Genomic DNA, 16,661 nt, shown 5'->3' on the forward strand with positions numbered 1-16,661 from the left:
TGGGAAAAATATCCAATTGGGATGGGGAATCCCCACAGAAAGCCCATTTATTTAAAAAATAAATTTTAAATTAAAATTTTAAAATAAAAATCGCAAATTATATGTAAATTAAAATATTCCACAATATTTATTATTTAAAATATTAAATATTATTCTAAATAAAATTTAAAATATTAAAAAAATTATTAATATACTACAAAAATACATAAAAAAAAATATAAAATACATATAAAATATATAAAAATTTAAACGGACCTGTCTGAGAAATGCTATCTCCGTCTTCATCCCATTTAACATTCAGGAATCGAAAATTATCCCATCCCAGCGCCAATTAGATAAGGATTCTCTGCCCTATTACGGGTGGGTCCCCGTAGGATTCCGTCCACCTGGAAAAAAAAAATGTACATGTCCGCGAAACCAATAGTATGACTAAAGAAATCAAACCGCCATCTCCACCCCGAAACCGAACTGTCCTTTTTTTTTTTATAAGAGGCAAGGTACATGGAATCATATTTACTTATTTACCTTTTTTTTTTAATAAAAAAGAAAAAGAAAAAGGAAAATAAACGTTGGGAAAAGGAAGGAAGAAACGGAATAAAATGCGCCCAAGGTTTTCATCACCTATCGCCCACAGTTCCTCTTCTTCACCTACTGATCGGAGATTAAGCGCTCTAGTTCGACACTTGCTTGTTGAGAACTCGGATCCTTCTGCCATGGCTCCCGTCTCTGCTTCTCCTACTTCTGCTTCCAATGGCCTCGATTCCGTCTTCGCTCACATTGTTCAAGCTCCTGAGGATCCTATTCTCGGGGTATTCTCTCTTACTTTCTATTCTGTCTTTATGCATACGTCGATACACTTATATATATCTTTTGTTGGAGAGGATGAAGTTACAGAGTTGTTTAGAATAGTTATGATTTTGATCGTTTTCATCTTCGTTTTGTTTCTAGAACTATGAATTCAAGATCTGACACTATGCGATTCCTTCCAAATTTAGAATCTTCCTTTATATTTATATATTATTGGGAGATTCTTGTGTATATCTCTGGAAAGTTTCTCTTGAAAAATACATTAGTTGCTATGGATAGCGATCGTTGATACTAGTAGTGAAAATTAACCCAATAATTTGGCTATTGAGTTTGTTGTCGCTTTGGTTTGGAATTTCCTTTCAAGTAAAAAAATAATAACTAAATAAATTAAAAAAATATTGACTGATCTGTGATTTCGAATTTTGGAGCCCTAAAATGAAGAAAGGAACTCTTTGATTTAATCTACCCTGCATTTAATATTAGTCATTCTAGGGTGTTTGATGGCTTTATCATATTATAGACAAAAATTATGTGTATTTGAAACCCATCACTGCCCATTGTTATATATGTTTCTCTGCATTTTTCGATTGAACCTCTTCCCTCTTTATCTATCTATTTTAACGCCTTTCGTTTTCCAATATTTGAACAGGTGACTGTTGCCTACAACAAAGACCCAAGCCCGATTAAAATGAATTTGGGAGTTGGAGCTTATAGAACAGAGGTCAGTGTTTTGTACCTCTTTTTAAACGCCTAGTTTGTTGCAAATTTATTGTCGTTTTGTTATGTTTATATATATATATATAATCAATTAGATAACTTTGGAAAGTTGTTGAGCTGTGATGCTATTATTAGATGTGAAAAAAGTGTCACGTGATAATATATGGAACAACAATATCTTTACCAATTGGTTTTAAGATGAATCCCAATCCTATTCTTAGTGTCCTTTCCCCTCAAATTTTAATAAATATTAAGCATTTTTTACTTGTTATATCTGATGCCGTGGTGAAATTATTAACGCTCTATTTGTGGCATGTTAGGAAGGGAAACCTGTTGTTCTGAATGCCGTGAGGAAAGCAGAACAGCTTCTTGTTAATGACGTGTAAGTTTTTTTATCAGCAATGTTTATTTAAAAAAAAGATCATTTATGAAGCAGTTGGATTAACTTTCACTCTTGACATCCAGTTCACGTGTGAAGGAGTATCTTCCTATAGTTGGACTTGCGGAATTCAATAAATTAAGTGCTAAGCTCATTCTTGGTGCTGACAGGTACAAAAGCCTTTGATTTCACTGTTCCAGTATTCCCTAGTAACACATTGTTGCTTAATCTTTAGTTTATTTCTAATTTTCTTTCTCACGCCTTTTTTTTTTTTTTAAAATAAAATAAAAAATTACTTTCCTACTTTCTTGGATGTAGCCTTGCAATTCAACAGAACAGGGTTACTACTGTTCAGGGTTTATCTGGAACTGGCTCGTTGAGAGTTGGTGGTGAATTTTTGGCAAAACATTATAATGAAGTATGTGCTTGTTGAATTTTTGTTTTTTGATGAAATATTGGCGATTGCTGAATATAATAACTTAATCGGATCTACCTTTTCCTGCAGCGCACTATTCTCATACCCCAGCCAACATGGGGAAACCACATAAAAGTTTTCACTTTGTCAGGATTAACTGTGAAATTCTACCAGTATTATGATCCAGAAACACGTGGACTCAATTTCCAAGGTTTAGATGTATATGATTGTTATTTTTGCAGTCGTATTGCAACCCCATCTTCTCCAGACCACATATGTTTCATGCATGTTGTGTACAATTTGAACATTTGTCCTTGATTTCTCTAGTTGTTATTTGACTTATTCCTTACTCCTTTCTTGTCTTTTGAGTTTCTGGTAGAATGGACCTGCACAGAGGTTAGTAAAACAGAGAAATAGAAGCAGAAATAGTGAGTTTCTGTATTGGAATAACTAGGAATTCGAGAGCCTAGATCTCTCCCACAAAGGGTTACACCCTAACAATTACTGCACCCACTAATGGGCTCTCCTCCTCTGCAAAATACTAATGCCTAGGCTGGTACCATGTTCCAGCACATACCCTAAACTCACTCTCATAACAACGTAATACCCAACCCAGCCTAATCATTCTCTGTTGCTCCCCTACTGTTACCACTCCTGCTCTTGCGCGCGTACATGTATATCAAGGGTGGTCTATCAATACTGCCGGCTCGAAGTCGCACCTTGTCCTCAAGGTGAAAGTGAGGGAACTGCTCTTGAATGACTGGGAGGTCCTCCCAAGTGGCCTCAAATGCAGGAAGGTTGGCCCACTTGATTAGGGCCTGTGGTGCTGCTTTGTGTGTGCCCGATCGAACTTCTAACACAGCCTCTGGCTCAAGAATCCATTCTAACTCTGCTGTAAGACTTGGAGGTAACACTGAAGCTTGTTGGTTTGGTCCAAGGGCTGGCTGTAGCATTGAGACATGAAAGACGGGTGGATGGACGCATCCGGAGGAAGCTGGAGTCGATATGTTGCTGCTCCTACTGGAGCAATCACCTTTAAAGGACCAAAAAATCATGGTGCCAATTTTTCATTCATTTTTTTGGCCACTGTCCGCTGCCTATACTGTCTTAGCTTGACATAAACTAAGTCTCCCACTTCAAACTGAACAACCCGTCTTTTCTTATTTGCTCTTATCTGCCTGAGCTTTCATTTTCTGTTGGGCACGCTGAAGATTCAGTTTCAGCTAGTCAAGTATGTCGTCCCTGGTCTGCATATTGTGCTCAACTGCTGAAACTTGAGTGCTAGCAGGTTCGAAACGGACCAGAGGCAGGGGATCACGATGGTATAGGGCCCGAAATGGTGTCATACTACTCGGCCCATGGAAGCCGGTTAGGCTTGGAACTAACAAAGCAACGAAGGTATGTCTCGAGACAACGGTTAACCACTTTCGTTTGCCCATCTATTTGGGGATGATACGCGGTGCTTTGCTTCAGAATTGTCCCTTGTAGGCGGAAGAGTTCCTTCCAAAAGAGGCTAAGGAAAATCTTGTCCCTGTTCGATACAATAGAGCAAGAAACACTGTGTAACTTGACAATCTCCCCGAACAAAAATGGCAGCTACTGTAGTGGCCGAGAACGGATGCCGAAGAGGAACAAAGTGGCCATATTTGCTTAAGCGGTCCACCACCACCAAGATTGAGTCAAAACCATTTGAAGTCGGCAACCCCTCTATGAAATCTAGTGAAATATGCTCCCAAACCTGATCTGGAATAGGCAAAGGCTGGAGCAATCCCGCAGGTGATTGAGCTACATATTTGTTCTGTTGGCACACTGCACACCCAGCCACAAACTTTTGAACATCCTTACGCATTCCTACCCAATACAAATTAGTCGCCATCCTTTGAAAAGTCTTGAAGACGCACAAATGCCCCCCCACACTACTACTGTGATATTCCTAGAGCAATAATGGTATAAAGGGTGATGTTGCTGGTAGCACCAAGCGACCCTTAAACTTGAGGCAGCCCTGAACCAGCGAGTAGCCCCCTGTGTCTTTGCCCTTTTCTAAATCCTGTATTACCTCAGAAAGGGTCGGGTCTGAGGCTGTGTGTGCCTTCAAGTCAGGTATAGACAGTACCTGAGGAACGGAGATAGCAGCCAGCGAACCCTCATTGTCTACTCGGGATAAGGCACCTGTTGCCTTATTTTCCAACCCAGGCCAGTTTGAATCGCAAAATCATATCCTAACAACTTCGTTAGCCATTTTTTATGTTCAGTAGCAACTAATCTTTGTTCTAACAAATGCTTGAGGCTTCTTTAATCGGTACGCACCAAGAACTTCCACCCCAACAAATATGGTCGCCATTTCTAAATTGCCAAGACTATCGCCATCAACTTTCGCTCACAAACTGACTTGGTGCATGCTCGGGGAGACAAAACCTGACTGTAAAATGCAATAGGTCGTTCGTTCTGCATCAAAACTACACCTAGGCCCGACCCAGAAGCATCGACTTCAAGAACAGAAGGGGCTGAAAAGTTTGGGCGAGCCAAAACTTGTATTGCACACATGGCCTCTTTGAATTGTATAAACGCTTCCTGAGCAGTTGGGGTCCACCCGAGTGCATCTTTCCGCAAATGGTCTGCAATTGGTCGTGCAATTTGCCCATACCCTCTAACAAACTTCCGGTAGTATCCCGTGAGGCCAAGGAACCCTCTCAACGCCTTGATTGTCCTTGGAATGGGCCAATTGGCCATGGCCTCAATTTTACTCGGATCCGCAGCGACCCTTTGAGCTGAAATTATGTGACCCAAGTACTCCACACTAGTCTGGGCAAACAAACATTTTTTTTGTTGGCATACAAGCAAAGTTGAGTAAGCCCTTCCAAAACCAGCTCCTAATGGCGAACATGTTCTTCCTCTGATGCATTGTAAACAAGGATATCGTCAAAAAAAACTAAGACGAATTTTCGAAGAAACTCTCAGATCACCTCGTTCATCAGCCCTTGGAAGGAGGTCAGGGCATTAGTAAGGCCAAAGGGCATCACTAAGAACTCGTGTGCCCTTCATGCGTGCAGAATGCCGTCTTCTCAATATCCCTAGCAGCTGCTCAGATTTGGTGATATCCGGACTTCAAATCCAACTTGGAAAACACTCTAGCTCCGTGCAAATCATCCAACAATTCATCAATCACCGGAATTGGAAACTTATCAGCAATGGTCTCCCTATTCAAAGCTCGATAATCCACACAAAACCTCCAACTACCAGCCCTTTTCTAGACCAATAACACTGGACTAGAGAAAGGACTTGTACTCGGCCTAATAATCCCAACTTTAATCATCTCCATTACTAACTTTTCTATCTCATCTTTTTGCACTTGTGCGTATCTGTATGGTCTCATCGATATCGGTCCCACCCCATTGCGTAAGATAATCGAATGCTCTATGGATCTGCTTGGCAGTAATCCAGTTGGCATCGAAAATATTGCTCCAGAAGGTCAGATACACCTTGAGGAATGGCTTGCTGACCTGCGGTCTCCTCTGCCTTGAGAGCCCCCAATTGAACCCAAAAACCCAATACGTCATGTTCGACAGTGTGAATCATTGCCTTAAGGGATATCAGTGACTTGCAAAGGCTCGGGTCACCTTGTTACGTTACCCACACACTCGCCATCTCGAAACGCATGACCATCGTCCTCCAGTTAACTTGCATATTGCCTAAGGTTTCCAACCACTTGATACTGAGTATCACATCTGCCCCCTCTAACTCCAATGGTAGAAAATCAGTTACCACCCTCAAAGCGCCCAAGTCCAGCTCGATTTGAGCACAAATTCCTTCAGTTCGGACTTTTCCACCTGTACCCAACAATATACCATAACAAGTCGTTGGAGTGATTAGGATACCTATAGTTGCACCTACATCCATTGAAATAAAATTGTGAGTGACCTCGCTGTCAATTAGAACTATAACAGGGTGCTGCCCAATATGCCCAACCAACTTCATCGTGTGGGCAGAGGAGATACTGACCAAGGAGTTCAATGATAGAGTGGCTAACGTCTCTAAGAAACCACTGTTTCTTCTTAATCTGGCGTTGGTGGAGGTGATTCTGAGGGTGAAATGGCCTCTTCTTCGTCCAAAGTCAGCATAACTTGGAGGAATTTTTGTTCACATTCATGCCCTCGATGGAATTTCTTGTCACATTTGAAGTAGACTCCTCATGCCTTTCTATCTTGATACTCAGGTTTCGACAATCGGAGGGTAAGTGGTGGTCGTGTAACTTTCGAAACTGCTGGGCTAGGACCAGCCGGAGATGTCGCAGATGTGACCAAGGTAGGTGGCAGAGACCTGGCGATAAATGGGTTCATTACTGAACGGAATGGAGTAATCAGAGTGAGATTGGGCCTAGAGACTGAGACCCTTGGTTCTTGGCCCGTTGCAAACAGCTGGTGGCCCTCCTTCACCCGTTGGGTTGTCTCCATAATCTGGGCTAAGCCCATGGGTTGAAGAATGTGTAGGGCCCCCTTAATATCTTCTTTGAGCCCTTTAACAATGCTTCCCTCTAAAATATGCTCTGGAACACGTGAAGCTAAAGCCTCCCAACGTAAACAATAATCTCTCTTGCACGACCGACATGAATTCCTCCACCACCGTACCAATGGGTAGTGCCCGAAATCTGAGAAGTAATTGATGTTTCAAAGTCGCCCAAGACGTGATCGGACGTCTTTGATTCTCCCATTGGAACCACGTAAGGGCATCTCCTTCCAAGCCCACCACTGCGGCCTCAAGCATTTGAGGTTTGGAAAGTCGAGTTAATAGGAAGTACGTCTCCACTCGGTAGATCCACCCATCCGGATTGTCCCCGGAAAATAACGGAAGCTCCATCCTAGGGGGTCGGTAATCATTGAACCTCATATTTAAGCAGCTCATAGCAATGGGGGGTAGGCATTGAACCTCATATTTAAGCAGCTCAATCTCCTTGTGTAGTTGTTGGAATTCTGATTTGACCTTAGCCAAACCCCTGGTGAATTCCGATTAAACCCCGTCCAACCTTTACTCCAAGACCTCCAACCGAGAATCCTTCTTGGGTGCCATGAGGATCGATGTCTCTGATACCACTTTGGTAGGATGGACCTGCATAGAGGTTAGTAAGACAGAGAAATAGAAGCAGTAATGGTGAGTTTCTTTCTGTATTGGAAAAACTAGGAATTCGAGAGCCTTGATCTCTCCCACAAAGGGTTACACCCTACCAATTACTACACACCCACTAATGGGTTCTCCTCCTTTGCTAAATATTAATGCTTAGGCTGGTACCATGTACCTACACACACTAAACTCACTCTCATAACAACTTAATACCCAACCTAGCCTAATCATTCTCTGCTGCTCCCCTACTGTTACCATTCCTGCTCTTGCGTGTGTACACGTATGTCAAGGGTGGTCTATAAGTTTCCTTGTTTGTCTTTTATTTTCTATTACAACCATATTACATTACAAATTATTATTGCTAATTCTTGTTGGCAAGTGACACGACTTCATTAAAGTCTTCTGGTTTTCTGTTCAGTTTTAATATTTTGTTACTAACAGGTCTCTTGGAGGACTTTGAATCGGCGCCTTCTGGAGCTATTGTGCTGCTTCATGCATGTGCTCATAACCCGACCGGTGTTGATCCAACCCCTGATCAGTGGGAGCAGATCAGGCAACTGATTAGGTCAAAAGCATTATTGCCTTTCTTTGACAGTGCTTATCAGGTACATCACATGCATGCAGCTCAGGAGCTTGCAGTTTCATTTTACCAAATAATGCTCTTACTTTGTAGGTATACAATTAGTTTGAGAGTTGATATTTTTCTTGGTCCTGTAGGGTTTTGCTAGTGGGAGTCTGGATGCAGATGCGCAGCCAATTCGTATGTTTGCTGCTGATGGTGGTGAATTACTTGTGGCTCAGAGTTATGCCAAGAACATGGGCCTCTACGGGGAACGTGTTGGCGCGCTAACTATTGTATGATTCATAGATTACCTTCCCCACAGTTTTTTTTTTTTTTTAATTGTATGTTATATTTATATCAGTGTGCCTTGTCTTAATTTTCTTTCAGATTCGTGGTTAACCTATGCTGAAAGCTGACTATATTGTATGTTTACCATATTTGATAGGTCTGTAAGGCAGCAGATGTAGCGAGCAGGGTTGAAAGCCAGCTGAAGCTTGTGATTAGACCCATGTATTCCAATCCACCCATTCATGGCGCATCTATTGTGGCTACCATCCTCAGAGATAGGTAATTATTCAGATATTGTTATGATGCCCGGATAATGCTATTCACTATCTTTTGGTCTGAAAATTCTTTTTCTTGGTCTGGAAATTGTATGCTAAGACATACATATATATAATAAGCAGGGTTCTTATTTGCAAAAGTAAATCAAGTGTGATAATATTTATCTTACAAATATGGTCCAAAGGAATAGTAGTCATCTCGACTTTGAACTTGTGTCATATCTACAGGAACTTATATGATGAATGGACTGTTGAGCTCAAGGCTATGGCTGATCGGATCATTAGCATGCGCCAGCAGCTTTTTGATGCCTTACAAGCTAGAGGTAACAGTTTTAGTGCTTGAATTCTCTACATGCTTTAGGACTTGTCATGAACATTTGGCAGTGTTGGGTATGGATCTTGTTCTTAGCACTCCTACTTTTGCAATTTGGAAGCCTCATATTGTTGTGGGTAAGTGGTTAACACAATAATAGGGATCTATAAACATCACAAGAACAAAGGAAATAATATTACAAAATAAAACAAAGGCTTTCCTAAATTGAGAAACTTTGTCCAAAACTTCTATTCCAAACTACTATGAGAGTTGCTTGAGGTTTCTACAAAATTGGAATAAGAAGTGTAACACAACACGCTTATGAAATTATCAAGTCAAGCAATCTTGATGAATTTCTTTAAGAAAATTGAGAAGTTTGGAGAGTTAGTAGGAGTGATCAAGTCTCAAAATCTCTAAAATAGTCTTTAAATAGATTAGGCACGTCATTATCATAGAATTAAATATTTTCAAAATACAATTTGGAGCAAAAAATGTGACTTGTATGGAACCCTCGCCTGCTGTAGAATTGCACATCAGGCGATGCCTTACTTGCTGTAGAATTGCGCACGTAGTCTGTCAGGCGATGCGTCGTCCTACAGCAGGTGATGCATCGCCTGTTGTAGAATCGCACATTCTGATTGCACGCGTGACGCATTGCCTCCTTGAGGAAACGCGTTGCCTGCTGTAGAATCGCACACATCGTCTGTCAGGCGATGTGTTGTCCTACAGCAGGTGATGCATTGCTTGATGTAGAATCACACATTTTGATTGCGTGCGTGATATATCGCCTCCTTGGGGCAACGCGTCGCCTTTAGGCCTAGTCAATTTGTCCAAAAGTAACCTTGAACACCTCCAAATGTTTTCTAAACTTTTTGAGCATGCTTAGATGCCTCATTATACTACTTTAGATCGAAGAAGATAATTTTTAAAATGTATACAATTAAAAGTCCAATTTCAAATCACCATTATGGAAGATCATTAATAGTTTCGTTTCGTACCACTTTGTGTAAAACACGCAAATTTATATTTAATCAATCACAACACATGTTGCCTTTTTTTTCTTCTTGATTTTTGTTGTTTGATGTGTGTCTTGGTGGGGGATTGGTTGTGCCATTGTTCACGAGTTTATGGTGGTCCTCAATGTAAGTATGTTTGTCTTTATAAAAGTACAAACACCCTACCTATGCTTACCACTTACCCCGAGATTTTGACTTTTCGGATGTGTTAGAACTATGAATCACAATCAATTTCTGATTTCCTTTCTATTTTTCAGGTACACCTGGTGACTGGAGTCACATTATCAAACAGATTGGAATGTTTACTTTCACTGGATTGAATTCTGAACAAGTTGCCTTCATGACTAAAGAATATCACATATACATGACATCTGATGGGTCAGTATCCCAATTTCTTTTTCTTTTATATATATATATATATATATAAATATATAAATTCAATACTTGTATATTTTCTTTTTGTGCAACCATTGCATATGTATTGGGTAACATCACCTGCATTGTTTGCAATGTTTACACAATTTTACTCTCTTGGTGTAAATTGGTGGTTAATTGGAGCACTTACATCATGATTTTGCTTTTACTTTAAATCCCAATATCATCTGATCTCCATTGTTGTCCTCTTACTCATGACGTATAACTATACTTTCCATGTTGTAAGCATGTTATTTTTCCAAGTAATGACTTAAAATAAATAGGATTTTTGCTTCCAAATTATTAGTACTTTCAAATCTTGCCTCCCAAATACTTTGCATTTTTTTTTTTCAAACTATAACCACTACTAAATTGTGCCTCTCAGCCAATAATTTGGGTTTGGGGGGCACACTTTGGTAGTTGTAATATCTGGGGCACAACTTTACAGTGACGATACTTCAAAGGGTGTGAAAAAATTACGTGTCATTTCTTCAGTATGCTTCGTCACCTTTTTTAGACAAGGGGCACAATTTGGTAGTGATAATAGTCCGAGGAGAATTTTTAACAACGCTAACAAATATTTGGTGGCATGATTTTAAAATGGTAATAGTTTGGTGGCAAAAATCCTATTTATTCTAACTTTTACTATTTGCTGACGCAGTCTTAATTTTTTTTCTTTTCTTTTTTCCTCATGCTAGTCCTATTTGAGGGCATTCTGATCTAGTGAATTAAGAGCAACTCTATGACCAATGGCATGACGATCTGCTTTATGTTTTCTTTCTTATGAAAGTATTTTCACTAAAAAATGAACATGTGTAGCATGAAGTTGCTCTTAATTCACTAGTTGCTCCTGATGACACACCCTACTTTAAGATTTTTACAACAGATAGCACTGAATTTGTGTGTAAATTTTGCAGGCGAATTAGCATGGCCGGTCTGAGCTCCAGGACAGTTCCTCATCTTGCAGATGCGATACATGCGGCCATCACTCGTGGTGTTTAGACCTGTGTCAAACAACAGCGCTGTATGGTTGAACTCATCTATGTCTTAATATTTCTGTTAAAATAAACATATCTATCCTCTTACATTGAGGTCAATGGATGTGGTGTATAATTTAGAGTGGGAACTGGAAGCTTTTCTGTCTGAAATATTTAAGAGGACTGTTCCAGTAATTATATCATAAGAATTTCATCTTTATAAGGGGTCAGTTAAGTTTACTGTTCTTAATATTTCTGTCATTTTTCAAGGATCTTACAATTCTGATTGAAAAAAAGATTTAAGACGAAATTTAATTATCCTAATTTATCGTTTAAACAGTTGAATAATTAAATATTAACTATTTAATAGACTATTTAAATATTAACTAGTAAAATCTAAGCTTTTACTTCTAGAAAAATTGAAAAATTTATCTCTCTTATATTATTTAAAAGTCAGTCAAAATTATGTCATAGTAACTACCATCTCCTACCTCCTTAAAAATGGTAGATGGATTGCTAAAGTCACGAGGGGTTAAGAGTAGGAGAGTTTATCATTAAGAATCCAATAAGTTTAATCATAACTGCGAGAAATAATCTAATTAGTAATTAAATATGAGATTTTACCAATTAATTTAATCCAATTATCATATTTCAACTTAATTGAACCGCATGAGTATCAATTTAGTAATATTTTCATTTTTAAGTAGAGATGTCAATTAAGGTACCCGCCCCATTAGGGCGAGGGACATGAATATTTCTTAATGGTATAATTTTAAATTATTATTATTTTATATTAAAAAGTATTAATATTTTAATTTATATTATCAACTTTAGAAAGAAAAAAATTGAACTTTTTTATTAGATGGGTATTCGATTGGGCTCTCGACAAGTTGTAATGCCATGGTTACTCCAGAATAGTTACGGTGATCGGTGAACTGGAAATTTGACCTGCTATCCAAGTCATTTGGTTAAAAACGTACTCTAAGTGTTATTAACAGGTTAAGGTGGAAAACCAATAAAAATGAAATTATATATTTTATTAAGTACATAAAACTGTTCATGAGCCCATAAAATCATTTACAAGTTATTTACAACTCAAAAAGATTTCTATTGTTTCAAATTTATAAACCCGCCAACCTAAGCAGCAAAAATTAGGGTAAACCCCCTATTTCCTCTGAGAACTCCTTGGCCGTGGTGGTCAGGCGGCCGCATATGTACACATCACCACCTAAGCTCTCCACTCAAGGCTGGGTGAGATTTTCTTTCCCTTTACCTACACCACATAACACCCATGAGCCAAAGCCCAGCAAGAAAACACAGTATTGCATATAAACATTATCAAATGATTATTATTATAATCACACAGAGCTTATAGCTCTTAAACAGATGAGTGAATATCACTTGAGGTTCTAGTAAACCATACTGAGTGACTGACAAGCAAGTCACTAATTTAAACAGATGAGTGACTGCTGGGTAAGTCACTAGTCTTAAACAGATGAGAGACTGATGGGTAAGTCTTTAACTTAACAGATAAGTGACTGATGGGTAAGTCACACAAGCGATTTTAGTTTTCATCGAACTTGAGGTCGGTTCAGCATGAGACGATCTTGGATTGTTGATTAGCGTTCTAGTCATAACAAGTTTAAGTTCGGGGCTTGGGGTGAGTCTCGGGGTGATTTTAATGATTAGAACGTTGCCGGGAATTAAATGGTAACGAGATGTGAATTATTGATGTTTGAGACTATCGAGAATAGCGGGAATTGGAGAGCGTTAATTATGATTAACAAGATAGGTGGGGAATACCAATTTTGCCCTTGGGAGCCTTTAGAAACCTTTATCTCTACAAAGTTCATTACTAAATGCTTAACGATAAAAATTTGAGTTGCAAAGGTATTCGGTTATTTCTTAAATAATTTTATGTTTGACAAGAAACAGAATTTTGAATTTAATGAGAAGAAAAAAAAAGGACAAAATGGATTTTTCTCTCCTGAATTATAGTCCTTGTAGAAGAGTTGCTTCTTGAATTTTTTTGCATGGTAAAAATCCCCCTGAACTATAGAAATTATTGGAAACGTGTCCTTTGTATTTTGCTCATTTTTTAAATGGTTTACTTATATGTTCACATGCCATATGCATAGTTGCAATATGATGGTCTATTTAACTAATTGAAGCTAACCGAAATTGAGTTTATTGGTGCGAAACATACAAACATTAGCTTTAAAAATACATATACATATTTTCAGAATTTATCATTAGACCACTATTATGCATGTATTTTCTACCTAGACTCTCGAATCGCGCTACATCAGTACTATATCAGGAAACTGTTTTAAAAAATAATCAGATGCAATAGAATGGACACATTTTCAGTAGTTTATATAATTCTGGGAATTTTTGTCATGCAAAAAAGTTTGGGGAGTAAAACTCTACAAGAGTCATACTAAGGGAAAAAAAAATCATATTTGTCCAAAAAGTAATACAAAAAATAATGTGAGTGAACTAAAAACACACCAACATCAAAAAAAAAAAAACAAAAGACAAGAAAATTACATAAAATATTAGTAGCCCCTGTTATAGGTAAAGAACAAAATGTCCTAAAATTCTTTTACAATGTATAACCAAAACAACAACTTTAAAAAGAGTTCAAGTACATGAGTATGGATGTGAGGTGACGTGGACGAGATGGAGGTTGAGACAGAGGAAGGTCACGTGACAAGGAGGGTGGGTGGGTGTGTGTTTTCACTTGACAAAAGAAAAAAGTTTGAACAAGCTTCTTAGGATTTTTCAATGTATGGTAACACTACTATAAGAACCAAATACTATTTTATACATAAAATTGGATGGATCAATTATATTAAATTTTAACTTTTACAATCCAACAATTAATCAATTTTGAATTCAATATAGTCTAATTAAAATTAGATATTTAATTTTTGAGGGGGCGATTATGTGTGTACAAGTCAGCTTGGTAGATTTTTTTAAAACCACAATTAAAAATTAAATAATTTATTTTCCCCAAACTATTGGCACTTTTAACTTTTGTCCTGAGTTATTATTATTTTTTTTGTAAAAATTCTCCAAAACTATGCCAAATATTGTAAATAACTCATTCACTAGATGGAAATGTGACGTGGTAACAATATATTATAAAAATACCTCCCAAATTATAGTTCAATAATTAAAAATTAAATAGTTTATTTTTCCCAAACTATTGGCACTTTTAACTTTTGTCTTGAGTTATTATTATTTTTTTTGTAAAAATTCTCCAAAATTATGCCAAATGTTGTAAATAACTCATTCACATTCCATCAAAAAAATAGATGGAAATGTGACCTGACAACAATAGATTATAAAAATACCTCTCAAATTATAGTACAATTGTAAAAATCTAAAAAACAATTTCTCACAAAGTATAACACAATTTGTAAAAATCCTCATTCTCAAGAAAAATTGTTTCATTGGTGCCAGTAATTGTTTTTTAATTTATTGATATTTTATTACTAATCACATTAAACTAATTTTCAAATTTTTGTATATAATTTTTTTTAATCTATAGATGTAAAAAAAATTATTAATAATTACATTAAACTAATTTTCAAATTTTTATATAAAAAATATTGCCTTGCTCTTAATAAGAGAGTAATTTATAATAATCCACCAATCAAAGAGAAAAAAAAATTGTCTATTTTTTTGGCAATGATTAATTAGATATAATTTAAATTATAAGGATATTTTTTAAAAAATAAAATGAAGTTTATATTTTTAAGAATAAAAAATCTTTTTTTTTAAAAATGATAACATTATTATATATGTTAAATACTCATCGCACGCCTTTCCCTATATAATAAAAAAAAACTCTTGTAGATGATGTAGCTCATACATAATAATTCTTATCCATTTCATCTCACCAACTCTTGTTGTAATTTTTTTAAAACTAATAATTCATAATAATATAAATTAATTGAATATTTTATTTAGTTTTGTACATATTATAATTCTGATGGAGATTTTTATAAATCTATATATTTATATAAAAGAAAACATAAAGTAGATGTTATAACACTCTAAAAATTTTCTAAATCACTTTAACTATTTTCTTATTTTTTATTCAACTTTTTTTGAAAAAAAAATATTATTCTACTTTTTTAAAAAAAAAAAATATATAATAATAATAGTAATTAACTCTATTTTATTTTATTTTATTTTCTAAATATCTATTGTTGACTGTCTTTTTCGTTTCCAACTTAATCTGAGAGATTAAAGGATATACAAGGGAAGACGCAAGGTTTTACTTGATTCAGGTTATAAAAGAACCCTAGTCCACAAGTCTCTATTATTTAGTGAGCTTGAAGCTTGTGATAGCAAGCTTCAATGGTGATTCTCAGACAGTGTATATATTGCACTGAGTACAGAGTTTCTCTCTCTAAAAAACGGAACCCTTTACAAGGAGATACCCGAGTCCTATTTATAAAGGCCGGGTCATTAATGCTAATCATCTCTCATAAATACTAGGGTATTAATGCTAAATTAATACACAAAGGGTTGTGTTACAAAAAAAGACTATGACCCACGCAGATTCTACAAGGCCCATTGTAGAAAGTCACATACCACCTTTATGGGGAACATATCTGTGAATGTTAGGGTGAGGTGAACATTTGCCCATGTCAGGCGGCGTTGTGGGAAATGCGGATTGTCGAGTGTACAAACTCGACCCCACTAATCAAGGATCAGCAAAAGTTGTCAGATGGGCCTCGCCACACCTCCAGTGATTGACACCTGGCATTACCTCTAGGTCCGAGGACCAGAGTCGTGGACTTGGAGAATGGCCAAGTTAGAAGGGGCCCTCAGGGCGTGACCTTAATTAGAGACATCCTCTCCCCGAGGCCAAGACCTCGGGTCATGGCCTCACTTGTGGTTATTCATGCTTTGGAGACGGGCTTGCAACATGGTCTCCCTAGAAGACACCCTCGCTTGAGAGGAGTCCTCGGGACATAGGCTCACCTGGGGACCTCCTTGATTCGGTCGGACTGGACTACATCAAGGTACTCACATCCCGAGGACTCCATGGCCTATCGCTAATTACTCTCAATTGCCACGTGTCGGATGATCAAAACACGAACAACATTTTCCCCCAAGTCTTCACTCGTCCTCGAACAGTGGAGACTTAGATTGAGGAGTAATCCGAAAAGGTCTTCGGGAGTTAACGTTTGGGCTTCCTCTGACTCCTCTGAAAAGTTTGTACCATGTTGACTCCCTATTGTTGGGCCCATCAATCCGTGCAATTAATGAGAAGCCCATTCAAGTACTCAAAATGTTTACACCATACCCTAGGCGTCTTTTGCTCCATACCCAAGACGTCATTTCCCAAGGCCAATGATCACGA

General features: G+C 37.5%; 1 protein-coding gene across 1 annotated transcript; it reads left to right on the plus strand.

The window, feature by feature from the left end:
* The first annotated feature begins 540 nt into the window (after nt 1-540).
* On the plus strand, nt 541-11,501 carry LOC133803984 (aspartate aminotransferase, cytoplasmic). Its single transcript, XM_062242128.1, has 12 exons — nt 541-809; nt 1,457-1,528; nt 1,845-1,906; nt 1,990-2,073; nt 2,222-2,321; nt 2,409-2,529; nt 7,875-8,038; nt 8,151-8,288; nt 8,441-8,562; nt 8,787-8,881; nt 10,145-10,265; nt 11,219-11,501. Exons 1-12 carry the CDS (start codon nt 600-602, stop codon nt 11,301-11,303), a joined length of 1,374 nt encoding a protein of 457 aa, XP_062098112.1. The 5' UTR covers nt 541-599; the 3' UTR covers nt 11,304-11,501.
* Nucleotides 11,502-16,661: the final 5,160 nt, after the last annotated feature.

The sequence above is a fragment of the Humulus lupulus genome, chromosome X (genome assembly GCF_963169125.1).
Source record: "Humulus lupulus chromosome X, drHumLupu1.1, whole genome shotgun sequence".
NCBI classification, from domain to species: domain Eukaryota; kingdom Viridiplantae; phylum Streptophyta; class Magnoliopsida; order Rosales; family Cannabaceae; genus Humulus; species Humulus lupulus.